We start from the raw sequence: 25,938 nt of genomic DNA, 5'->3' as shown, positions 1-25,938 counted from the left end.
GCATCAAACGCCTGGCCTAGGCGGGGCCAGGGCTCTTGGAGGCAGGCCGTGGAGGGGGCCTGGGCTGGAGCCCGGGAGGGAGCGAGGGCCGGGCTGAGGCAGGAAGGGAAGGAGGGGAGAAAGAGGGCTGCTCCCTTCAGCTGAGCTGACTCAGCAACTGAGCGATTGCTCCCTCCAGGCTGGTTTGGAGGAAGGGTGGGTCGACAGCCTGGGAACCCTGTCTGGGGCAGCAGTTTCTAAGGAAAAGAGGAAACAAAGCCCTGTCATTCTGCCCTTCCAACCCGACCATCCCCTGCCTCTCCTGGGCAATTGGGGTGAGACCCTGTTGCCAGAGATGGGCTGCTCCTAACTGGCCACGGGGGCAACCTCTCTCCCCTCTGTTCCTTCTGCCCCTTCAGGGGAGGCCCCAGGCCTGGGAGAGGCTGAGATCCTGAGGGCTGGGGAGAAGGGCCTGTCCCCCGCTTCCCCCCCCCCAAGCCTGAGGCTGACTGTGATGGGGGAATCCCCCAGCAGCCGCGCGAGGCCTGAGCAAACAGAGGGTCTGCGGCTGGATCACACGACAGGGTAACGCAATTTAGGAAGATTTTCCGAGTGGCTTCAGCTTGGCCACTTCCTCTTGCTTTTGCAGTCCTGGGCCTCAAAGGTAGCCTCTTAGGCCAGGTTGGGAGAGGGGAGCTGGCTGGGCTCTGCGGACAACCCCGCCCCCGTGGAGTATGCCCTCCTCCCCATCTCTGGGCCCCGGATCCCTTTCGTCCACCGAGAATAAACATATTCCGTTATGAAAAATACCCAAACCCCACCTCACGGAAAACACCGCACGGCCCTCCTGCTTCCTATGCCCCTCACAGCCACGTCCCAGGCACACAAACTGCAGCCACACCAAGAACGTGAAACACTGTTTATTCTTTGTGGAAAGGTTGAACAAGGTCGAAAATGTCCTTAGAGGGCACTGACCCAGCCCCGCCCTGCAGGTCCTGGGGTCCGACGCCTCTGCCCCACCCCCACCCCTCCCCATGCCCCTTGTTAACAAAAAGGAACGATTTGAAGGGAATTCATATATAATAATTATAATAAAAATATACATTAAACAAAACAAAAAACCCAAACGAGACAACTTTAGCCGAACTGCCAGCACCGTTCACCACACTCCTCCCACCCCTGACATCCCTCTCCGCTCACTGCCCCCACGTGGTCTCTCACTCTCCCAGGTCTCCGGGTACCAGGACCACCTTCGGCGGCCCAAGGAGACCTCAAATGGGTGGGCCGGGTGGGGAGGGGAGGGCAGGACACCTGTAGAAAGGGCGTGGGGGGGCGTCGGGAAGCGAGGGGCTAACCTGACAACAGGCCCAGGCGCCCGCCCGTTCCCGGAGGCAGGCTGACCCTCCTCGGCTCCCAGCTAGGTGGCTGCTCTCATCAAGGTCCCGGGTCGCCAGTCCCCCAGGCCTGCCCGCTCTGCTCCTTTCTCTGGCTCCCTGCCTTCCCCTCCGTGCGGTCTGATTGAAGCCAGGGCACCAAACGGGAGCAGGTGTGCCTTTCTCGGGCCCTTCCTGAGAGCTCCAATAAAATGTGCCCTCCCCCGGGTACCACAGCCCACCCTGTGGCGTCCCTGCCGGCCTGGCCTGCCCGGCCCCCGGCCGTCCACTCCTGCTGCACCTCCCTGGTTTGCCTTTTGGTCCTGTCCTGTCCTCTCTGACTGCTCTGCCCCTGGGTCCCTACCCCAGCTGCCTGCATTTGAGTGAGGTTCTTTCTCTGTGGCCCCCAGGCTCACCCCCAGGACTCCTGGGGCCCACCCCGGTAGCTGCACCCCCTGGTCTCAGCTCTTCCAACCTTGACATCCCCATCCGAGGCTAACGTCTGGGAGGGTAGGGCTGTCAAGGGTTTCTGCAGCCCCAGGTTAGTCCTTAATGGCTCAGGCTCCTTCCGTGGAAGTTCTCGGGGGCAGGTGGGGCAGAGGCGGATCTCGGTGGAGAGGACTGACCCTCTCTGAGCTTTCCTCCCAAGGTCTTAGGGAAGCTGAGCGGCCCTCACCCCCTCACTCTCTCAGGGTCTCCCCCTCACAACAAGATTAGATTTCTTTCAGCCAGAAAGAGCGGTGGGAGGCTGCCAATTGGGTACCCCCGGGGGCTCGCGGGGCTAGCGTGCCCAGAGACCCCTGAGGTCAGAGTTCAGAGGTTAAAGGTATGTCAGGGAATGGAAAAGGAGCAGATGACCCCATTTGACCTTTACCAGCGAGGTCTGAGGGTCCTGCCTTCAAGTGCAGAGCCCGGACATTCAGATGGGGCTGAACACACACCAAGCCACGGGGGCCCCTGAGGGGCAGGGGCTGGGAGGCCGGCCCCTGCTCAGCCTCCGGGGGAACCCATCTAGGGAAGAAGCAATGCCAGCGCGGAGGGGGGGAGAGGCCAGTCATGGGACAGAGAAGAAGGGACGTGGGGGGGCTGGGGAGGGGGCTCGGGACCGGCGGGAGCAGCCCACCCACCACCACCTGCTGCCACTGGCCTTCAGAGGCAAAGTCCTCGTGGGAGGAGTGGGCGGGCGGCAGTGGGGGTCAGACCTTGTCCAGCAGGGAGCGCTGGCAATAGAGCAGTCGCTTGGGGGTCCCGTGGCGTCGGAAGAAGAAGACGGCGAGGCCCACCGCCAGCACCAGCAGCAGCAGCAGCACAGGCAGCACCACGGCGGCCGCGCTCACTGCTCCGCTGCCTTCCTCGTCCACCTCGATGATGATCACCTCCGTCTCCTCCTCAGTCCCCTCATCCGGCCGGCCCCCCGACGACGGGCAGCCCATCCAGTCCCGCAGGGCTGACTTGGGGTAGCCCGGCTCGACCTTCAGCTTCTGGTTGTTGAATTTCCAGTATTTGTTCCCCTTGTAGAAGTAAGTGAAGACTGCAAGGGTCAGCAAGAAGGCGGCACGGCAGATGAGAGGTGCGGGCAGCGTCCGGAGATGAGCCAAAGAGAGAAGGAGAGCGGGAGAGAATCCGTCAGTGTGCGCGCCAGCTGAGGGAATCGCTTCGCTTTCCTGAGCATCGGTTTCCCCAGCTGTGAAACCAGGGAACTCTAGCGCCAGGTTGAGACAGTGGTGGGGATTAACGGGTCTGAAGCGTGGAAAGCACTTACTCAGTGCCTGGCACAGGGCAAGGGCTCCCCTGTCCTCCTCATCATTATTTTCAACCCCGATCCTCTCCGTCTTTCCTCCTGCTCTCTCTCAACTCCCTGTTCCGGTCCTCCCCTCACAGACGCCTCCTGTGCGCCTCTCACCTTCATCGCTGCCCATGAATGACCCTCTGGGAGACTCAGGGATTCCTTCCCAGACCTTGATGTTTTTGGGGTACTCGCTGTCCACTGCTCTGAGCTCCTCGTTGAAACGGTAGTACCTGGGGGAGAGGCAGGGAAGGGAAGTGGTTGGACACTGGGCATGTCCTCCGAGGGCGGTGGGACCCGGGACTGAATTTGCCGGTGAGCAAAGGGTGTCTGTGGACGGGGGGCGGGGGGACAGGGGTTTTGAGTAATGAGGGCCTGCAGCTGAAAGCGGTGGAAGGTGGGGGTGGGAGGGAGGGCCCAGGCTGCAAGGAGCCACCAGCGGTCCTTAATGACAGTGCCTGGCAGCTGGGGCGGTGGCACAGGGCTTGGGGCAGGAGGCGTCAAATGAGCAGGTCTGAAATGGTGACCCGGTCAAACCCCACTCACTCAGCACCCCATGGAGGCTGCCCGTTGCTAGGCAACAGCACAGGCTCAGCCAGCTTCTTCTCCAGGGGAACATTTCAGGGGGAAAGTAGGTCTTCCTCCAGAATTGAGGAAACCTGGTGGTGGTGTCTGAGGAGGAAGGCCTGGGCCCCAGGGATTGAGGCCTTACTTGTTTCCCCGAAAGAAATAGGTCTTTCCATTGGGCATCCAGAAGAGAGCAGCATCAATCTTGTCGGTAGGCAGCCCTCGACCCAGCTCCTTAATGTGCTTGGGGTAGCCAGGCTCCAGGGAAGCTTCGTCAAACACCCAGTGCTTGTCTCCTGGGGAGGAGAGGGAAGGGCAGGATCTGATTCCACCTGGGCTCTGCGGTCTTTGGAGGAGTCAGGTGGAATTTGCTCCTCCAGGGAGACCCTCCCCACACCCAAAGACTATGGCAGAATGTCCGGTTACCTTTGAAGAAGACAAACTTGCCATCCTTCCTCTCATAGGCAGTGTTGATGGATGCGGGCAGGCCCCGCCAGAATTGGCCGATGGGCATGGGGTATCCATCCATCACCTGGTTTTTCCTCACCCGCCAGAACCAGCGCTCCTGGGAGGCAGTTCATTACATCCTTAGCTTTGTCCTCCAGCTCAGTCCCCAAAGCTCCCGCACTGCCTCAGTTTCAGTATTTAGTCCTCCTGCTGCTGTTTCCACCCAGCCTCCCGGTCATGGAGCCCTTTTGTCCCCCACACCAGCCCACTTCTTCCTCTCACCTTGAAGACAAACATCTCCCCTCGGAGCATGGCCACGGTGTCAAAGTTCCCATCACAGATGTTGGGCCCGTAGGTGGGGTTTTTGGGCTTATCAGGGACAGAGGGCCTGGAGGTGGTCCTGGGTTGAGGGGGCATCTTGGTGGGGGACCCTGACTCGCTCCCTGGGGCAGAGAACACGAGGGGCACTTCAGACTTGGTGGCAGAGTAGGAGGAAAGGACAGACATATGGGCAGATAACACCTTTGGAGAGGTGTGGCTGGGCCTTTGCGGGAGGCTGAAGCAATCAGCTGGCGAAGGACAGAAAAGGTGGGGTCTTTTAAAAGTGGGAGCGGATGGAGGCGGGGTCAGGTGGGGGGCCGGGGGGAGACTGTAGGGCATGAGGGAGGGGAAAATGCACAGGCCAGGGAGAACAGGAGAGGATAAGGAGCAGAGAGGAAGGAGCAGATGTGGGCATAGATTACTTGCCATAAAGTTGCTGGATGCCCCGGCGGTCATCATCGGGCAGCACAAAGTTCTCTGTGTCCATCCACTGGTAAAAGGGTGCCATGATGGCCGAGGGATCATTGGAATGCTCAAGGCCCAGGGCATGGCCCAGCTCGTGCACAGCCACCAGAAAGATGTCGTTCCCTGGAGGGATGGGGATGATTATGATGGCAGCCTGGGTCCCTTCCCTCAGACTCCCTGCTTCCCCATCAGAAGCTTCAGGTTCACAACGAAGCCCGCCTGCCATATTTTCCACCCAAAGTGACCAGATCCTGAGTTCCAGCCTCATATTTGGCAGAGGAGGCAAAAGCCGGCCAGCAACTCTTCTGGGTAGAGGCGAGAGACTGTTCTGGGGCTGGATCCAAATCCCAGCAAGGATTGGGAAGCTGAAGTCCTATCTGGGCCTCAGTTTCTCCCAGGAGCCAGACATGACATTTGCCTGGAAAAGTGAGTGATGCAGATGCTTTGAAGCCTTTGACTGGGAAGTCAATATTGGGCGAGAGAAGGGACCAGATGTAAATAGCTCAAAACGGGATTCCTGCTTTCACTGGAAGTCAGACCAGGAGATGTTTGTGGTCCCCCAAAGCCCTGAGATTTGGGGGTCTGAGGCTTGGGGAGGAAGCTGGAGAACCCCCATACAAATGACTCTTGATTCTTCCAGGGATAAGAGTCCCCAGGCTACCTCGCTCACCATTCAGATCCTCGTTCCGGACAGTCCAGGGCTCGGCAGAGTCAAAGTGGGTGTCCCCTCCAATGTTGGGGCCTGGGAAGTAGGCATGGGCCAGGAAGCCGCCCTCGCCATCGAAAGGCGTGCTGTCACCGTGGAAACCCTCAGCAAAGAAGATCATGATGTCGGCCTGCTTCTCGTGGCCCTCACGGATGTAGGCATAGGGTACCTCTCGGAAGCGCAGCGGCGTGGCACTCTCCCACACACGGAATGCCTTGCGGATGGCCTCGAATGTGGCATACTCCCCCACCTTGGGGGTGTAGTTCTGGATGCTGAGGTCCAGCCACGTGGGGAGAGGATGGGAGTGTGTTAGGACAACGAGGGGCAGAACTCCTTCCCTGTACTCTCCCAGGTCTGACTGAGCTGTCCAGCCACCTTTGTCTGACCCAGCTCTTCCTGCCGCCTCACGATGCCTCTGTCCCAAGAACTGAGGGCTTTCTGGGCCTGGGATATACCCTCCACCGGCTGCACCCCTCTCCAGGATGAGAGCCATTTTCCTCCCTACCCCCGAGGATGCTTCTCAGGAACAGGGGTGAGTAGCGAAGGGAGCCTCAGGGTCTCTAAGCACCACTGATAGGGAAGGGTGACCTGATGTGAGAAAGGCCATTTGCCTGTTGGACTCACCAGAAAGTGATCTCGTTATGCTGCCATTTGAGGCCCTGGATGGCATAGCGCTTCCTTCGAACATTGGCCTTGATCTCAGCCCCAAACTTGTCTGGAACACCACAGCGGGGGCGCCTCATGGCCCTGGGGTGTGAGGATTGTGGTCAGGAGAGCGTATGAAAGAGAAAGATCTTCAGAGGAGAGGGGGACTGTCCGGCCCCAGGGTGAGTGTGGGGAAGAGACAAGGTCATGAGGTCTGGATGAACAGGAGAGGGTCGGGATCAGCTTGTGGGGATGAGGTATGGGGGTGGAATCAGGCATTCAGGTGGCAGCCTCTCTGGTACTCAGTGTTGTGTCGGTGGGTGCTGGGCAGAATTCCTGCCAGGGTCTAGCACTTACTTCATGGTGTCTGCATCAGCCTTGCCTGTCACTCGCAGACCGTAGAACCTCTGCATGGCAGCGATGGCAGCTGAGAGTGACTGAGGCGAGCGCTGTGTGTGGGTACGCAGGTCCCCAGGGGGCAGGTAGCCATACTGCTGCAGCCAGGCCTGTAGGGAAAGGGATGTGGCTTGGAGCATCCCCACCTGGCCCGAGGGGAGCCTCTGTTTCCTCACGGCACCTGGAATGCACCCTTGGCTTGGTGTGGAAAGGGCAGTGAGCTCCCAGCCTGGCTCTGGCAGTGGGTCTGGAGGAACTCCCAGGCTGGACCCAGACTCTGGCCCGGGTCCTACTATGGCTGATCCTCTTGGAGGGGTGGGGAGCCACAGTGCCGGGCTTTGGCTGTAACTCTTTTGATGGGAGCCCTGGTGGTTTAATTGAGTTCTAGGATGTCTTCTCAGAGCTGGGATTCCTTCTAGCGCTTTTCTCCTCTGTGTCAAGTGTTCTTGTAAGTACAGCATGTCCCACCTGAGGCTGGGGTGTGCCCATGGTGGATGGAGAGGGGAGAGGCTGAGAGGGCTCCACTTTGGGGCCTGGCGTGAGGCTCTCCTGGGACAGGCATGCTGTGCCTCCGGGGTATACACAGCTGAGATCTTTTCAGAAAGGAGAGCAGAAAAGGAGCTAGGGCTCCGGCTGGCTGCTGATAGGGGAAGCTGGGGCGTTTGGAGGTGGTGCGGATGGGATCCAGTCACAGAGTCGGGATCCTGCCACTGTCGCCATCCAAGCAGCATCTGACCTAGGGCTTGGGACCTAAAGACCCATTTAAGGTTCTCAGTAGAGGGAGTGGGAGATTGGGATGGTGGTTAGGATTAGGGTTAGTATTTTACTTAGTATTTTGGTGACTGTAGTTTATTTTAGGTATGATGTGAATTGTCCATAATATAAAGGCTGGCATATTGCCTTAAAGTTAGGTTTTTGGTGTTTGTTTGATTGAAAGGTACCCACATTGCAAAGCCCTGTTGAGGAAAAAGTCAGCCTTTATTGTAAGAAAAATGGAGTCTTTTCCTAAAGCCTGAAAAGTAAAATGAGCCAAGTTTTATATGGAACATGAACATGCTCAGATCCTCCTACGGGGAGATGCTACCCGGATGGCTCTGGTCCCTGCTCCAGCTTTGCCTTCTTAAGGAGTCCAGAGGATGCTGCAGGTTGCCTAGGGCGGGAGCTTGGAGTGCAGAGTGGTGCTGCATCCCTTACTCCAGGTCATTAGGTTGGCTCTCCATGTGGCCCTTCACCTCGAGGCCCAGGCCTTGACGGTGGTGCAGTGCTCTTGCACTGGGGCTGGGGGTGATTCAGGAGCAGCTGACTGGGGACCTGAGCCCGCAGGGGCAAGAATTGCAACATGGTTCTGGGAAGTGATCCCCTACGGCTGATGATGGGAGTTAGGGCCCGAGATGTAAACAACACAGCCTTTCCCCAGCCAACAGGCCCAGCCAGAACAACCCTAGCACCACCCGCTCTGAGAGCCCCTCCTCAGGGGAAGAAGGCGGGGAGCAAAGTTTAACCTCTGTTATACCAGAGCAGGGCAGGAGGCTCCGGTCTTGGGCTGCTCTCCTGGGAGCTCTAAACTTGCCCTGACCTGCGCTAACTGATGCCACAGCTAGTGCCTGCAGGAGGCCTGCTGTGGCCTGTGCCCAAGTATGCAGGAAGCTCCCTTTGCACCTGGCCTCACCTGTAGGGTAGTCACATCCTGGGCTTATGACCTCTCGTGGGGGAGCAGCTGCTTCAGCTTTGGGAAAGGATGGGAGCAGCCCACTGCTGGAGCTGGAAGACTGAGGTCAGGCCCCCTCAACCCTCAGGGAGCAAAGCTCCTAGGGCAGGATGACAGGAGGGAGGGTGGCAGAGAGATGGGGAGAATCCACATCTGGGAGCTCTGGGATACATCCCTCTTCCTGATGAGTCTTTCAAGAAGGTGGATAGGTCTAAATATTTACGCCCACAACCTCCACCCCATATGCAGTAGAGAAAGGTGGAGACTTAGTCAAGAAAGGGACTTCTCTGGAGTCAAGAGAGCCACAAGTCCTGGAAAGGAAGTGCCCCCATTCCTCTCCTCCTCCCAGGCCTAGGCTCCGAGCAAAGCAAGAACCACAGAGGAGACTATGAAGTCGGAACCACAGAAGAGAGGACTCTTGTGTCTGCGGCTGAGTGGGAGAAGGGCCAAGTGCCAGACTGGCCAAGGAGAGGAGAGGGCTGTCCCGGAGCTGGTGCAGGACCCTGGAGGTGGTGGGAGGAGGCCGGCTGTTTGAGGCCTGGGCCACCCCAGCTCTCCCTCCAGATTTGCCTGGAGAGGGAGCAACTCTGCAGGGTCAGAGAACTGAGTCGGCTGGCTTTGTCTGAAAACTGAGTGGTGCAAGGTACTCCTCTAGGGGAAAGTCAAGGACAAGGAACCCCTCCCACTCGTAGGCCCACTTCACCGGCCTAGGAGTCCTGGAGGGGGTTGGGGGGAATCTCTGGCTCTGCTGCAGGCCCTGGATCCCAGCCTCTGGGCCTGCTCCTCCCTCCCTCTGCCTCCCACCCCTCCATGGCCCAGAAGCAAATGATGGTTCTGGCACTGGGACTGCCCATGACCCGCTTAAAACAGAGCCAGGGCTGCCGCCCCTCCCCAAGGGGACCTAGTGGGGCAGGGGAGGGAAGGAAGGCAGGGCAGGCGAAGTTGGCAGCGGGAAGCCCCCAGATGCCCGGGCTCCTTTTGTTAGGCGCTCTCCCCTTCAGGCCTCTGATGAAGACTCCAGGCCTGGAAAGAGGATGCCTCCTCCTCCTCCTGGACCTTGTCAGGCTTAGCCTCTGGGCAGATTTTCACTCTCCGTGGTCACCTCCATTCCTAGGGCCACACTTTTCCTGTCAGCCTCAGGACAGAGAGAGTGTGTTCTTTCTGGAGATGTTTTCTCCCGGGGTGGGACCAGGGCCGGGACCAGGAGGGAGGAAGCCAAGTCCTGATCCCTTCCCCCTGCTCAGGGGCCCTTCCTGGCCCCTCCCGACCGCACCCAGGCCCTGGCCGAGCTGAGTGGGTTGGGATGGCCCAAAATAAGAAGCTGATCAAATCCGTCTCCCACCTTCACCCCAAAATAAAAGAGAGAGAGAGGAAAAACTTCCTCAGACAACTCCCACGCGGCTTCCTCCCAGGCCCGGTGGGCCAGCGTCGGGGAATGGGTGGGGGGCAACCGAGTCAGTAAAGACCTGCGCGGGAGCCCAGGGCCAGGCCCTCACCCCGCTCCCCGTGCGACGCCCCCAGTCTCCCTGCAATTAACACAGAAAAGCAATTAACAAAAAGAGCCTAAAGGCGCCGAAGGGGGAGCAGGGAGCGGAGGCGGCAGCCCGGCCGAGGCCCCGGCTCACAAGGAGACCTTTGTGTGTCCGGAAACGCGGGCCAGGGCGCCAGCGCCGCGACCCTCGACGCCAGGGCTCCGAGCCGGGACACAGAGGGTCCTCTCGGGGAGGCGGGGGGTGGGGTGGGGGCCGGGCCCGCTCGGCCGGCCACCCCCGACCGCACCTGGCAGCCGACGCGTCCGAGGAGGGCCGGGAGCGCCAGCGAGGCGGCGGCCACAGCGTGGGGGGCCCGGGCCAAGGGGCGCCGTCCCCGGAGCCCTCCCGGCCGGCAGAGCGCCGGCGAGCGCGGGCGGGAGAGCGCCTGCGAACTGGAAAGTCGAAGAAACAACAAACTCTCGCACATGACAAGAAACCAGGACAGCGCGGGGTCTGAGCGGAGTCCAAATATTTATCAGGCTCCCGACCGGTTCCAGAGCTGAGCTCAGAGCCCAGGGGAACTGGGGAGGGGTGGGGAGTGGGCCCCGGCTGGAAAGTTCTTCCAAGGAAAGGAATGGGAAAGAAAGTCGGCGGCGCGCGCGCGCGCGCGTGGGGGGTGGTAGTTGGAGGAGGCAAAAGGTGGATCGACTTTGAAGTTTGGAGATGAGGGAGAGGAAAGGAAGGGGGACCCTGCAGGCCGGAGCAGCCGAGACGCCGAGAGCCCTCCTCTCCGAATGGGGGCTGTCCCCTCGGAGACCCCCGGGCTCGCCTCCCCGGCGGGCGCGACTCCGGGCAGGGCCGGAGGAGCTCACTTACTTCGGGGCTGAAGCTGCTTTGGGCAGAGCTGAGGGAGGCGAGCGCGGAGGCGAGCGCGAGCAGGGGGAGCAGCAGACTGCGGGCGGGTCGTGGGGCGAGAGACATGGTCCGCGACCGTCCGGGCAGCCGGGCCGTGCGGGCTCCGCGGCGGGGCCCAAGCCCTGGGGTCGCACCGCCACTCCCTCGGGGCGCCTTTTGTCTTCCGTAGGCACTGAATTTGGATTCCTAGAGCGCTGTCCGCTTGGAGATGAGGGGATTGTTCTTGAAAGCGCCTGTTTGCTCGTCCCCGCTTTCCCGTTTTTTGATCTTTCTTCTGCTTAGTCTGCGAACTGGATGGCGAGCCCTCTCTCGCTCTCTCCTCTGGTCCCTCCCTTCTCCCACAGGCTCCCTCCGCCCCCGCCCCAATGCCCTCCTTTCCCGGTGCGGACGTGGTTGTTTCAGTCTGAATCCAATTACAGCCAAGAGCAGGGTAAAAAAAAAAAAAAAACAAAAAAAAACCCTAAGTTGCCTTTCTGTGGTGGAGGCTGCCATCTGCAGGGGTTGAGGCCACAGCCGAGAGCGGGGGGCTTGGGGGGACTCAAGGGACGGGATGTGGGAGACTTTCTCCTTCTAAGCATATTTTGGGTGGCTTGATTCCTCTGCTTCCACCGTTCATCTCACCTCCGTGGGAAGCACTGGGAAGCTCAGCGCCTGGGGCAAACACGGAGCTCAGAGCCTGGGATGGTGGGGGCATCTTCCGTGTCCACGAGACCTGGTGTGCGGGGTTGTCTGCTGGGGTCTGTGGCTCAGCCGTATTGAAAATTGTGTCCCTTATTCTTGTCAGCCACCTCCGTCCCTCCCCTAACAAGAAATAATAATATTAAAAAAAGCAACAATACCAAAACCCAACTACCCACTGACAAATCCCACCACCACACTGGATCTGGGGGTCCTGTCCCCAGAGAAAGACGAATGCGCCCCCTTTATTACTGTCCTTTGCAATCTGCTGCCCCTTGAACTAGAACTGGCTGGGGAGAAAAGGAGTGCAAGGCCATGAAGTCCCGGGAAAGGCAAATCAAGTTTGGTGAAACTGCGGAAAAGAGAGAATGGGAGTCAGGACTACGGGGTTTAGTTCCCGCTCTATACCGGAAAAGGAGATAATCCCTTAAAGAGTATAATCTCCTCCTTCAGGGGCTGACTAGACTCTGAGAACAAAAGGTGGAGGTATGAAGGGAAGGGGGAGGGCAGGCTAGACCTGATGGTGGGAAAGGGAGACAGATAAGAGGCTGAGGGCTAGATCTGGAAAAGCAACACAACAGAGGCAGGAAAAGTGTGGGACACAGAAAACCCGACCATCAGCGAAATCTAAGATCCAAGAACTGCATTGGTCAGCGAAGAGAGGAAGGAGGTTGGTGGGGGTGGCGGAGAAGAAGGGAGGGAAAGAAAGCAAGGGAAGGAATAAAGGAGGCTGGACAGAAATTATGTCAGGTAGGAAGTTCCAGAAATCCTAGAGATAAAAGAACTGTCACATATTTGTGGCAGGAGAATGGAAGAAAAGCCCAGTGCTCGGTATTGTAATGGGAGCAAAGGTCCTTTTTCCCTCAGTATCCATGGGAGGAGCCATGATCAATAAAATGAAAGGTTTCCCTGGGGCCTGTGCAGCTAACAGATCTGTGGGAAGTATATGGTGGCTATTAGGTACCTATTCCACCACGGTCACTGTTTGGGGGCTGAGCACATCAGGGCTCCCCTACACAAGTGGGGGTTGGGAAGTACAGGCCTCTCTCCAACCAACCTCTGGAATTCAGTCAGAACCACAGAAACCTCAGGATCCCACTCTTTAGCAGAACATGCAACACCCAAGTCTGCTGTTCCCGTGTCAGCCTTCCCAGTGGGAGTATCCTCTAGGGCCATGTATCTGAAGTTTACAAAAACGGATACCAGTTGCTTGCCAAAAAGTGGATCTCAGCTGGAAAGCCTTTTCCATCAAAACATTTATTAATGCGTAACTGCATGAGGCCTGAACTGTGTATGGGCTGTTAAAGGCTTGAGTGTGTGGCTAAAGCCAGGAAAACTGTTGCCCCCTTTTTCATGTCTGCAGAGGAGGAAAGTTGGGCCAGTCCTATGGCCTGCAAAAGAGGGGGTCAATACCCCTGAGCAAGATTCTGCTGAACCGTAATGGAGCTGGGGTGAGGGCACTGTGCCAGCACTTCCAGGCAGTGATCTTACAGCCTGTTCTTCCTGGTGTCCATCCTCTTTTGCCCTGAAGACAGATAGGGAACATAAAGGCTTTCTTCTGGCTGGGATGACACATCTGGGTGATAGAAAAGAAAGCCAGAGCCAGGCTGGGGGAGACAGGAGTTGCTTTTTATTGACTTGGTCGTGGGTTCTGCAGTAGAGCCCCTTTGGGTTTAAGAGCATTCTGCTGCTTCCTTTCTTCTTCCTGCAACTTCTCTTGCTGCCTGAGCTGCCATGCCTGTAATCCAGCATCCATTTCCTGTGACAGCAGTACAACTCGTCTCTGAAACAGACAGGAAAACAGTGTGGATAACATCTGGGGCTTGAGCTCTGCACCATATATCCTTTCATTCACAGATCAAAGTCAGAGGTTTCAGCTGGAAAGTGACACCACTGACTGGGGAAGGGGTGGAACCAGGTCCTGGGCTGGGAAGCAGGAGGAAGGCAGCAAAATGGGTGTCTACTATTGGTTCCTGCCCTAGGAGTGCCCCACTCTGTCCTCGCTTCTCCCGGTACCGTTAAAACCTTTGGCAGATAAAACCTCGGAGTGAGGGGTACGTGTTAGCTTAGGTGCCAACTAAAGACAAATTACAATTTAAATTTTCTCCCCCTGATTACACACAGTTTGCTCTGTGTGGGCTCTGGCCACTCACTGCAAACTTTTCCCTTTGGGCTTTTCTCCGAAGCTGGCCTTTCATTGGAGGAGCAGGGCGGCCATCTGCAGATAGAAGTGAGAGAAAAGGCAAGTGTTAGAGATGGCCTGCAGGACCCTGGGAAAGCGGCTGTGATAGGAAAGAGGGAAGAACAAATCTTGAGCTCCTCTTTTCCATTTCACACCCACTGTACCTTAATTCCCCTAGAACACTTCCCTCAATGGCGAGGTATGCCAGAACCACCAAGAATAAGCTCCTAGGCATGTTCCTACTCTATTTTACTTACCCCTCCCTCATTAGCCTAGAATTCAAGGTCCTTTGCAATGCTGAATCTCCTGTTTTATCTTCAGAAACCCTCCACTCAAGCAATCTGATTACTGTTCTACTTACCAGTGAGTCCTTGCTGAGTTCCGTCTCACTCTATAATGAAACACCCTCTTTTCCTTTCCTTCCAGCCAATTCTCATTCTTAGGCCCACCTCAAACTCTACTTGTCCCAGAAATCCTTCTCTTACCTCTTCAACTCTGTCAGCGCTCTCTTCTGAAAGAAATGCATCTCCATCATTTAATATTCATCTCTCTGTCTGGGGACATTTATTGTGATACTGATTGTTTTTAGCCTTATTTAGCCACCTCAAATCCTTCTGGAAAGAGGCAGAGCATTGAAATATTATTACTTAATTTTTAAAATGTCCCTGCTTTGTTTTTCCAGCTAGACTTTAAGTTCCTTGGGATTAGGGACTGTATCCCTTACTTTCACTGTAGTATAGTGTAGGCCCATAATAAAAATCTTATAAATGTCTGCTGACTTGCTGAAAAAATGCAGTATCTGATCTCAAGTAGTTTATAACAGAGATTAAAAGGATACTTACTTTCTACAAAGAAAGAAACAGTGAAAACTCTGTCCAAAAGTTTGAAGGCAAGACAAATAAGAGATAATATTCATCAGGAAAGGGAACCAATACTGTGTATATCAGGTGCTTTACACTGGTTGTTTCATTTTATCCTTCCAAGAACCATCGGAGATAGGTATTCTTCTTTTACAGATGTGGAAACTGAGAGATACCATTAAGTAACTTGCTAACCACAAAGTTAGCAAGTAGAGAAGCCTGGATTAAGAATCAATTCCATGGGCTTCCCTGGCGGCACAGTGGTTAAGAATCCGCCTGCCAATGCAGGGGACGTGGGTTCAATCCCTGGTCCGGGAAGATCCCACATGCCACGGAGCGACTAAGCCCGTGCGCCACAGCTACTGAGCCTGCGCTCTAGAGCCCGTGAGCCACAACTACTGAGCACGTGTGCCACAACTACTGAAGCCCAGGCGCCTAGAGCCCGTGCTCCCAACAGGAGAAGCCACCACAATGAGAAGCCCGTGCACCGCAACGAAGAGTAGCCCCTGCTCGCGGCAACTAAAGAAAGACCCAACGCAGCCAAAAATAAATAAGTAAAAATAAAATAAAGTAAAAAAAAATTCAATTCCAGAGTCTTCCCAATATTCCATACGACTTCAAGGAGCTCCTAGGCTTCCTACAGTAAATAACAAGTAGGAAAAGAATCTTCACCATCCTCCTCAGCCACCAAGTATCTGATTAAGAAGGTTCATACTCCTATAGAATCCGGTACTCAGGTTTCTGTGCTGTTGAAGGGGGCCTGGCCTCTGCCCAGTTCTAGTCCTGGCTTTGCTATTATCTAGCTGTGTGCTCCTGAGCGATTTACTTCTGTAGGCCTCAATTTTACCACCTGTGAACTGGAGTCCCAATGCAGTGGGGAGTGGCTTCAACTTTTCTAAGGTCCTTCCTTTCTAGGGCGTTTTGTTTTGTCTTGTTTTAAGGTAAAGGAAGAAACTTTTCTGCAGAGAGCCCCGTCATCCTCTGTCTTCACTCTTCTAAGCCTCTCTCTGAGACGCTCATTTAGGCAGCCTTTCAAAGAGCTCTACCTGCACTTGGTAACAAATTCTCAACAATGTACTCACCACACAGAAGGGCGGTTCTTCGTAACTTTAAAAACACCACGTCCCTCTTAGACACATGAAGTCTTGTCCCTCCCGCGGGATGCCCCACATCAGAGTTAGCTTCTGCTTATCCCCACAAGCCAAGAAGATCCTGTCTAGCTTTACTTTCCATAGGCGTAGTTTAATTTATAAAATAAACAATAGGATTTCTTCCCCCCAACTCCAAATACAAAGTTCAATACTTTGTCCACTCAGACACAACCCGCACCTTGACACGCCCCCCCACCCCCCTCCGTCCAGGGGCGTTCCCTCTGGGTGAAAATCTCCGAAGTAGAGTTAACTGTCAGATCAGCGCTCACCCGCATAAGACCAGTCTGGGAGCTCCGTAAGGGGCCCGTAGTCGGAGGGGTTGGCAGCAAGGCCCTGCCTGGGTGGAGAAAAACAGTTCCGTGAGGACTCAGCCCAGCTTCTGGCCCCTCAGTTCCCCCCAGACCGGCACTCACTGGAGTCGCCACTGACTGCCCGCCCGAGCCACGGCGCCGCAGTGCAGCCTCCGGACACCTGCTGGGAAAACAGGGCAGAGTTGGGAGAGAGGCCGTGCAGCCAGCCCAGGCGTCCCGGGCCCGCCTCCACGAACCCCCGAGCCCCCATACCCTACACCCGCTTACCAGAGAGCACTAAACGTAAAGCAGCCATGCTGAGGCGCAGGAGCCGGAAGTGGGCGTGGCCTCGTGGCCACGCGCGACGCTGCGCGGGAAGCCGGAAGTCGCCATCTTGAATCTGGTTTTCAATCAAGGGCCACGCCATCTTGGTTCATCGTACGGAAAAGAGGGACAAAACTGCTTCCAGGGATTTTTGGGCGAGAACGGTCGTTCAGCGTATGCATTCTCAGTGGTGGTTACAACCGTGCGGAAGTCGCGTGCGCCCAGACTTAACCGTTCTGAACTGTTTCCCCCCACCCCCACCCCCTCCATTGCCCCGCAGCGGTCTCTAGTCCTTTGAAATTTATTCTTTTATATCAGTTGAGTAACATCCACGTGACCGCATTCTGTCTTCTGGCATCACTGTAACGTATTTCCCCCAGCCTAAGAGTCAAATTGAGAGTGAATCAGAAAATTTGGGTTTCAGTTCTCATTTATCAAACGAAATTGAAGAACTTGTATGTGATAAGCACTGTATTCGGTGTGGAGAGCAGAGCAGACGTCCCTATTCAGATAGAGCTCCTAGTCTAGAGAGAGATGATGATAATCAAATAATCATACACATTACTGTAATATTACAGCTGAGATGAGTGCTGGGAAGGGAAGTAGGTGCTGCTTGTGAGCATATGATGGGAACTTGATCTGGAGTAGGCTGTCTAATAAGGCTTTCTTGAGGAAGAGGTATTGGAGCTAAGATCTGATTCCATTTTTATAAGAGCTACCACCACAGATTGTGTAATATAATCCTCGCAAAAACTTTGTGAGGTAGGTAGTAGTAAGTGGCAAACCCAGATCCGTGGCTCCTTCCCTCTTTTTTTATCACTCACAGACATACTTTTATTGTGCTTTGCAGGTATTGCATTTTTTACAAATTGAAGGTTTGTAGCAACCTTGCACAGATCAAGTCTATCAATGCCAGATTTTCAAACAGCATTTGTTCTCTTTGTGCCTTTCTGTCACATTTTGGTAATGCTTGAAATATTTCAAGCTTTGGCATTATTATTTGTTATGGTGATCTGTGATCAGTGATCTTCGATGTTACTATTGTAATTGTTTTGGCATTTTTTAGCAATAAGATATTTTTCGAATAAGGTATGTACTTTTTTTTTTAGACATAATACTATTGCACACTTAATAGACTTTAATATAGTGTAAACATAATTTTACATGTACTGGGAAACTAAAAAATTCCTGTGACTCACTTTATTGTGATATTTGCTTTATTGTGATGGTTAGCTCCGAGGTATGCCTGTACTTGCCTTGGGGAAGTCATTTATCCCTAATTTCTTCATTGAAGAAAAAGCTTAAAATACATCACATTTATGAAAACATTTTAAGAACAATAAGGTAAGTGAAAGTGCTTTATAAATGGTGAAGCGCCTACAAAAGTGGCCATTACTCTTGTGCTAGGCTAGACACTTAAACATATGCTGACTGGGGGAAACTGAGGGAGTGGTGTAATGGCCTATCTGGAAGTTTATCGTTTCCTTCTGCAAGACTGGGAAGTTTTTCCACAGGAGGTGGCTCTGAACTGTGCTTTGAAAGAGGGGAAGGGTGGGTCCTGGTTTAAGAAGTAAAAGCAGCTGTTTCGATAACAATAAGAATGGTATAGGGGAGGGCTGAACTAGAAGGGATGGGAATAAAAGAACCTTGGCTATAAGCCAACGGATGGACCCAAAAAACTAAGCAAGGGAAGTAAGACAATAGAGTACCATTACCATTTTACATTTGTACACTTAATTTTCAGTTATCAAAACACTTCTGTATAAATGATACAAAACACTTCTTTATAAATTTTCATAATAAACCCGTAAAGTAGATAAGACAGACCAGGAAGCAATCACTGTAGAGATAGCTTGTAATTTTCAAAGATCAGGAAATTGAACCAAAATGTGGCTGTGGATTTATTGTTTTACAGTTGCAATAATGACTGAGTAACACCTTTCCCAGGCTAGGCTCCACGTGCCTTTGGCTGGTTCTGAGGTAGACGGCTGAGGCAGACAGCACTGCAATCCCATTACATAATTTACAGTTGGAGAATCATGTAGTAGGAGCCAAGGGCTGGAAAAATAACGTCGGTGTCAACATTCAAGATTCGTAGGAAAGATGACAGGCTGGCACTACCATCAACACTATATAAAGGAGTTGAACCAGCAACACTCCTCTTTTAGTAGCTCACACACTATGGGTGCAAAATCATAAAAAAGGCCACATGCATTAAGGGGAAGAAATAATGTGGACAATATGAACTCCACACGCAGAACTGAACACATGCACTAATTTAATAGTCGTGGGAGTCAAGGAGCCAGAGCTGGAGGACTTTGGGGCAGATGGGAATCTTGATCTGGAAAACTGGGAGGGGAAAGGTCTTTGGAAGGAAGATGAGTTCAGCCTTTGATGTGGTTAGAGTGATGTGGCAGGGGGGACAATCCATGGGTTGGAAATCCATGGGTTGGAAATATGGGTTAGGTTTTTGAGAGGGAGAGAGAAAGAGAACTGTAGTGCTGACAGCTAACATCATCAGCATTCTCAGGGACCTCATGGAACACTGTTGCAGGGGATTGGGTCTGGCACTAGGACAGCACTCCTCAATGACTTCATCAGACTCTAAGCCACAGGAAAGCGGTTTCATCATCCCCTAACTGAATGTCTTTCAACCTCTGGACGTCATCTGGCAAAGGCTAGAGTTAACAACGGTGGGAAGCATCCGGAATCTGAGCTTCATGTCTTTCCTCTGTTACTTAAACTCCTTTGCCTCTCCAGGGCATCACAGCCTGCATTTGGCTTTAACACATTGTTGTCCATTCATGTTTTCGTCCAACATGTTTATTCAAATAGCCTTCTGTCAGGTCTGTATACAGTAATTTTTGTACAAGTGCACTGGGAAAGTTGGTGCTTTTTGAACTGTTGTGATGAATAATGATGATGTTGGAGAAAGAACATTAAGTGAAGTTGACTCTGGGTAGCTAATTCCACCTCATTTCGCAACCTCTTCCCCTTTTTGCATACCGTGACTAAATTGAAGGTTGAAGAAGAGCGAACTATTTGGGAAGTGTCTTACTTCATGTTCCTTCATTGGCTTCCTCCTTAGGACGGCTCAAAAAAGATCAAAATCACTGTCACCCCAAATCACTGTCACTCCATGAAAGAACTGTGGGAACTGACAGCTATAAACCACCCACTCACACAATACATTGCTTTGCATATTATTTCCTTATTACTTACATAATTTATTGTAACATATTCCTTTTCTTTTCCCATGGCTGTCAAATCCCTGCTCAATCAGTACAGGCTAAATTCTGTGTTAAATGACCCAGCTTCAGGATGAGTAAATTATGACCTCGGGCTACACTCTTTTTTTCTTGCCTGGTAGCTGGGAAGTCTCTTAAGCTGTGTGCCTTTCCACCAGACTGGTCTTGAACGGGGGTGGGGTGGTTCTCTATGAATCTCTGCAGAGTGGCTTTAAAAGATGCCAAAGCTGGACTGTCCATAAAGTATACTAAAGGAAATTGTATTATTTACAAGTCATCTTTTAGGTTTAATACGTGGTGAAACATTTTCACATCCCTTTCCCCAGCAACTTCCTCTTTTATTGGTCCACTCTGCCACTAAGACTCTTCAGATGAAAGGTGCGGTGGGGACTCCAGCCTCCCGGACACTCTCAGCCCGGACATTTTTGGTTAAGTGCTGCCTCCTGGCGGCGGCCCTACGGCCCGACACCTTCCTGGCCCGGTGGAGACCACTTTCTTTAATTTGGGATCTCGAAGCTGATGCAACAGCTTCCCCGAGGGGGCGGAGAGTTGAGTCGCCCTTCCGGGAGACCCCTCCCCTGGCTCCAAGCGGGCGCCGCTCCCTCCCCTCCCCCACGGGGCTTTGCGATCCACAGTCCCTGCCGAGTTTCAGCCGAGAGCGTCTCGGGGCTGGAGGCGGGGTTGCCTGGGTTCGGGGCCCTTGCCCAGACCCCCGTCGGGCCCGCCAGCTCGAGCTGGATTGGGAGGGAGGGAAGAGGAAGCTCAGCGTTCCTGGGGCGGAGGACGCGTCTAAGGGTATCCGCGGTCATTTTCATTTCCCAGGGGCAGCGCAGCTGTGCCTGAGCCAGGACAGGGCAGGGGAGCGGCTTGCGGGGCCTCTCGGTTCTCGGATCTTTGCGATCTTCGCCTACACCCACCACAAGCCCTCTCTTCTAGCGCTTCCTGGAGCCCGGGGGGCGGGGGCGGGGCGGGGGCGGGGACTGCTTGGCCAGGTGGAGGGAACGAAGGGGTCCGGGTGAGGCGGGGTCGTGGTGCCCCAGGGCAGAGCCCGCCTCGGCCGCCGCAGCCAGACCTGGACTTCGGAGGCGACCGAGCCTCCCAGAGGGGCTTTGGGGGCGGGCGGTGGCTGGGTCGGGGTACGAAGGAGAGATCTTCGAGCCGCAGACACGGAACCGGGGGCCGAGAGAAAGAGGGAAGTAATGGGAAACGGCGGGGACGACGTCAGGGGGCCGGGCCGGGAGAGCTAGGCTGGGAGGGGGGCAGGGCGGGAGAAACGGGCAAAGGTGAGCGCTGCGCGCGGACGGGGCGGGGGCGGAAGGGGGATGGGGCGGGGCGAGGAGCGCAGTGGGGGCGGGTCTGGGAAGAGTTCCCGCTGAAGGGCGTGCGGTTCCGCCTTCCTCAAACCCGCATGCATTTGCGTGAACCTGAGCGCTCGCCTCCCTCTGCCCTTTCACCCCTACTTAGCGCACCTTGCGCTCGCCGCACCCAGAGCGGCCACCTGAGCCTGGGTGTGGGGCAGAGCAGCCGGGAGCTTCCAAGCCGGGGAAGGCGCGTTAGATGAGGGGCATTTTGTTTTTGTTTTCCCATTGAGGAAGCAGAAAGTCCCTTTCAAATCATTCTAGACCGCCAAGTAAAACTGAAAACTATACTCTTTTCCTTCCCTTCAACCCATTACTATCAAAAAGAATAAATACCCTCCCCCCTCAATACTCGTTGATTAGGAGCCAGAGCAGCTGCAGCATAGGTGGGCCTGAAGGGCAAGTTCAGGACATTCCCGGAGCCCAACTGGGAAATCAGTCTAGGAGGAAGGGCATTGTTCATTCATTTATGCTTCCAGCAAACATTTGTTTGTCTGCACGGGCCCTGCGCTGGGGATACTAGTGAGTAAAGCTCTGGTGGTGCTGCATGCTAGTGGGGGAGATGACAGCAAACAAACAAACTCCAGGTGATAGTGGGTGCCTTTGAAGAAAAGTCCGGCCCGTGACGGGGATGGAGATTGGCAGAGGGAAGAAGTTACTCCTTCCGAGACTCCTCAGGGAAGGTCTCTGATAGAGTGGTGTTTTAAGTACAGACCTGAATGGAGTGAGTGAGGGAATGAACAGTAACATGGGGGAGAATGTTCCAGGCAGAAGGAACAGCCATCGCAGAAGCCCTGAGGTGGCAGGGAGCATGCTTGTGCGGCAACAGCAAGGAGGCCAGTGCGGCTGGAGTGGAGAGAGAGGGAGCAGGGGCCAGTGCCAACAGGGGCAGCTTTAGGGCTGTCTTCCTAGGAACTTCCCTCATTTACAACTTGGATTTGAGCCCAGAGTGGGATTAAGGGGCAGGCCAGCTGGGCAAGCAGCCTGGGTCTAAAAGGGCGCTAAGTTATCCTTAGGGTAATTCAGTTTGGAGCCAATGAACTCGGACTTCTGTCTCTTGGTGAACTGTAAGTTGGCTCCCCTCCACTGACAGAATCCTTGACGACTGCTCACCTAGACCACCTATCTCTAGAATAATTCTGCAACACGCAGGTACAGGTACAAGTTGCAGGGTTAGACCAGCCAGCTGATAGTTGCCTAAAGGCAGTGGTCACAGCTGGAATTCTGAAAATGTGCTACACGATGTGAAGTGCCACTCCCTGAGATTTATGCCATTGTCTACATTCAGAATGGTTTGATATGCCTACCAAGAAACTGTCTGCTTCAGAAAACTGCATGTAATGAATTCATGCATTAAGCTCTAATTTTGAAGAGAAAGAATGAGGCTTCCAGTTTTTATTCCGAGAAAATCGGTATTCCCCCACTTCTGCTACATAAACATTCAACAAATATTTAAATAATGCTGGTTTGAGGGGGTGCCAACTCATTGGCTTGCCCAGGGTGCCAGGGCTTGCTCTGGTCCACTTGGCCGGCTCTTACCTGGCAACGCACACATCACGTGAACCACCTGGGGACCTGAGATGTGAGCGGGCTTGCTTAGTGTTTGGGTGTGTGCGTGGCTATAACCCCACAACTGGCCTTCCTTGGCATGCATTGGCTTACATAGGGGCTGAAATGGCACTGAGGCTCTTGAGATGGGACCACAGAGTTCCAACGCCCTAACCATGGATCCTGTGCCCTCCACAGGGCCAAGGATAGTATGTGAGTGGGAGATGAGTAGGGAATGGAATGAGCGGGGAAGGGGAGTTGTAAAGGGCATTAGGAGAGCACCGTAGGTCCTAGGTCGCTGGAAGAACTCAAGAGCACGGTAAATGCAGGACAACCAGGAAGTTCAGGGGCTGAGGTAGAGGGGAGGAGGAGCTGAGTGGAGAAGGTGCCTGGAGGCGGGCAGGCGTTGAGGTCCTCTGGGTCTGAACAGGCTGTCCCAGCTGCAACCCGTTCCCTGGCCCCTCCCTGCTGCCGGCCAGAGTCACACATGTGTTTTCCTGTTTTCCATATCGGTCCCCGGAGTCACACTCTGCCTTTTCTGCTCCTCAGAGCCAACAGCTGCTGGAGCTCGAGCCTTACCCCAGGTTCCCTTTCCCAGCACCTGCCCCTCCTCCCGAGCACTGGTAGCCCCTCCTCCTCGCACCTGCCCAAAGATCTCAGGACAGGTAAGAGATGGGAGAGGAGGGACAATGGGCGAGAGGGGAAGTGCCAGAGGAGGATGGAGTGAGTCCTGAGAATTGGCTGAACCGGAGATCCAAGAGCCTCTTATTTTCCCAGCCCCAGCCCTCCCCATGCAAAGCCCTCTGCCCAGAGACTTCAGTGCTACATTCGTGGAGGCCCTGGCCACAGAAGTAAACACTTTCTTTCTTGCTGCACTTTTTTTTTTTTTTTTTTTAAGGGACTGTCATAGCTACAGTGGAATATAGAAAAACAAATGGAGAATGGGGGAGGGAGTAACTGAGCTCCCAGCTCGGAGAGATGGGGGAATCCATCTGTAGCAGAGTGTGTCTGTTTTCTGTTCCTGTTATTCGGGGAGGCAGCACAGCCCAGTGGGAGCTAGGAAGGCAGGACGTGGGTGTCTGGGGGAGAAAGTGTCTTTTCACCTTAGCTCCCTGAGCTTGACTGAGGAACCAAGAAGCTGAACTGTACGCTGGTCCCTGGAGGAAGCGTGTTTTGGTTTTGCCATATTCACAGGTGGGGTCAGGGTGCGGGGCTCCCCTGCCTGCTGGGGCCCTGCTCCCTGTGTTCCCTGAACCCCTGTATCTGAAACTTCTCCTGTAGGATGAATGTGCTGTCCGTAATCTCCTCTAGGTCCTCAGAGAGGTACGCACCTCAGACAGGAAGGAGACGGGGTGCTGCGTATCTGGAACGCTGTTATCTCCTAGGATTCCAGGCTCTGCAAGTTTCTCTTGTAAAGCCTGGGGTGGGAGAGCACTTCAGGACAGGTTCTGCTGGTTCCAGGCTGCCTGAATGGTGGAGGCATGACCCTGAGAGCTGGGGTCTCAGGAAGGAATGCGAGCTGCCAAGGATGGTGCCTTCCTGCCCACGGAGCTGGTGCTGGGCAGTGGTTGAGAAAAGAGGGGGCATCTTTTCTCTGAAGTCAGCCTCCTCCGTCCCGTTTGAGTGGGTCTACTGAAGAGTAGGCTAGGAAAGGGATTCCATTCATATAGATAAGCACTTCCTGGTGAGACCACTAGGGTGTGCTGTTTGCTGGAGTGTGGGTTTCACCCCAGTGGGTTTTTGTCTCAAGATTCCACGATGAGGATTTCACCTTTCAGATACCACCAGCCAGGAAATAAGCCCTGCACGCGTCTCTCCCCACTTAACCTTACAGTTTCCCCTTCGTTTGTCCCCCCTTCACTCCTTTTCCCTATGCCCCATTAGGACACATGCCCACCCTTGGTGCCAGGGAATTTGATCTAAAAAGGCCTGGCGTGATGATGTGTTTCCGTATGTTTTTGTTTGCTTTAGAAGTGGGCACCCTAGCAATAGCAGCACTGCCAAGAGGACTTGTAATCGTTTCTCATTCCTGCAAAGGGATGAGAAAGGGGAGGAGCAACCAGGAAGGAGATGGGTGGGCTTTGTTGGAGCCTTTAGCCTAGACTTTATTTTATTTTATTTTAAATTTATTTATTTTATTTATTATTTATTTTTGGCTGCGTTGGGTCTTCACTGCTGTGCGCGGGCTTTCTCTAGTTGCGGTGAGCGGGGGCTACTCTTCGTTGCGGTGCGTGGGCTTCAGTAGTTGTGGCACACAGGCTTCAGTAGTTGTGGCTCGCAGGCTCCAGACGCGCAGGCTCAGTAGCTGTGGCGCACGGGCTTAGTTGCTCCGCGGCATGTGGGCTCTTCCCGGACCAGTGCTCGAACCTGTGTCCCCTGCATTGGCAGGCGGATTCTTAACCACTGCGCCACCAGGGAAGTCCCCTAGCCTAGACTTCAGAGTGAAGGACAGCAGAGACTTTCTTTTAATCTAATCACATCCTCCCCCAGGTAGTTCATTAGAGAGCCATCTAAAGGGCTTTCTTGCCTAAGAGGAGGGCTAGAGACTGGGCAGGTCAGAGGGGGTGGAGAGGTTGGAGAGAAAGTACAGAGCTTGGGCTTTGTTGGCTTACCTACCCGCCTCCCTTGCTATGGCATCCTGGCAGGTTACTTACTTAGTGTCTGCTTTAAGGGGCTGCTGGGGGGATTAAATGAGATAAGACATATAGGTGTTTAGCAATATGTCTGGCTTGGTTAAGTGCTCAATAAATGACAGTTACTATTATTATAGGAACGTTTAAGGGGGAGCTGGGAGAAAAGGACAGTCTTCTGGATGGATTTCAGACGTTTTTGTGAGAGTGGCTTGGGAGACATGATCTCTGGGAAGGCTAACACCAGGGTCCCCCTCCTGGGTGAAAAAAAAAAAAAGTTTAAGGGACTAGAAGGGGAGGTTGTAGGGTAAAGATAAGCACCCCCCTTACCCCAGGGCTTTTTAGATCTTTGTTCTCTGGTAGTTGAATAACCAAAGGGGGTTTGAAAGGGCACGAGAAGGAACAGAAAGACAGTTGGATTTCAGAATGAGTAGGGTGTATTTCTGTTGGTAAAGGAGACCCAGAATACCGGAGTTAAGAGGACTCTAAAAACAGAATATATGCTTTCCCCAAATTGCTCAACTTCCTCTGTCTGTTCTGGGCCTTTCCAGTATAGCTCAGTGAAATCTTATTTCCCCATAGTTTTAGGAAATTGGAGGAAACTTGTATTTGGGGAAGGTGTTTATAGGAATTTATGCTTAGTCCATAGATCCTGGTATGTTTTCTTAAGGATGAAAGGGCCTGTGAGTTGGGCATGGATGCAGCCAGAGGTTTCAATCTCATTTCTTGACCTTGTTTCCTCGGAAGCAGCTTGAGAATCAGCCTTGGGGTCATGGCGCAAGTTTCGGGCGGCCACCTCTCACTCTGTGTGGGGAAGTGTGCAGAGTTCTCTTAGGACACCCGATCACGAGTTGGACTGTACTTACACTTCCTCTAATCACATATGAAC

At 54.0% G+C, this 25,938-nt stretch overlaps 3 protein-coding genes across 5 annotated transcripts in view; 1 reads left to right on the top strand and 2 right to left on the bottom strand.

Annotated features, from left to right (window-relative positions):
• Positions 1-1,051: 1,051 nt before the first annotated feature.
• MMP14 (matrix metallopeptidase 14) lies at positions 1,052-11,120 on the bottom strand. Its single transcript, XM_036843332.1, has 10 exons — positions 10,742-11,120; positions 6,647-6,795; positions 6,269-6,391; positions 5,609-5,916; positions 4,900-5,061; positions 4,435-4,595; positions 4,132-4,270; positions 3,851-4,001; positions 3,256-3,371; positions 1,052-2,883 (listed from the first exon to the last, which is right to left on the bottom strand). The coding sequence occupies exons 1-10, from the start codon at positions 10,844-10,846 to the stop codon at positions 2,549-2,551; spliced, it is 1,749 nt and encodes a 582-aa protein (XP_036699227.1). The 5' UTR covers positions 10,847-11,120; the 3' UTR covers positions 1,052-2,548.
• A 1,946-nt stretch (positions 11,121-13,066) lies between these two features.
• MRPL52 (mitochondrial ribosomal protein L52) lies at positions 13,067-16,389 on the bottom strand. 2 transcript variants are annotated; one of them, XM_036839733.1, is made up of 5 exons: positions 16,230-16,389; positions 16,065-16,125; positions 15,921-15,988; positions 13,612-13,676; positions 13,067-13,241 (listed from the first exon to the last, which is right to left on the bottom strand). In XM_036839733.1, exons 1-5 carry the CDS (start codon positions 16,366-16,368, stop codon positions 13,089-13,091), a joined length of 486 nt encoding a protein of 161 aa, XP_036695628.1. In that variant the 5' UTR covers positions 16,369-16,389; the 3' UTR covers positions 13,067-13,088. The 2 variants fall into 2 exon arrangements, with proteins under 2 accessions (XP_036695628.1, XP_036695638.1); XM_036839743.1 differs by having other exon boundaries at positions 16,065-16,122.
• A 5,953-nt stretch (positions 16,390-22,342) lies between these two features.
• Positions 22,343-25,938, top strand: part of SLC7A7 (solute carrier family 7 member 7) — a 34,406-nt gene continuing 30,810 nt past the window's right edge. The window contains exons 1-2 of one of the 2 annotated variants that reach the window (XM_036841825.1): positions 23,004-23,084; positions 23,197-23,270. Coding sequence is in view for 1 of the 2 variants with exons in the window: in XM_036841823.1 (XP_036697718.1) it covers positions 22,907-23,084 (178 nt within the window). In the remaining variant the exon portion in view is untranslated. Of the gene's footprint in view, positions 23,085-23,196; positions 23,271-25,938 lie in introns of both variants that reach the window. The other variant, XM_036841823.1, reaches the window with a different exon arrangement.

This window comes from Balaenoptera musculus, chromosome 2, assembly GCF_009873245.2.
Source record: "Balaenoptera musculus isolate JJ_BM4_2016_0621 chromosome 2, mBalMus1.pri.v3, whole genome shotgun sequence".
NCBI classification, from domain to species: Eukaryota; Metazoa; Chordata; class Mammalia; order Artiodactyla; family Balaenopteridae; genus Balaenoptera; species Balaenoptera musculus.
Note: the sequence above shows the minus strand (reverse complement) of the source record. Positions and strands in the feature narration are given on the sequence as shown.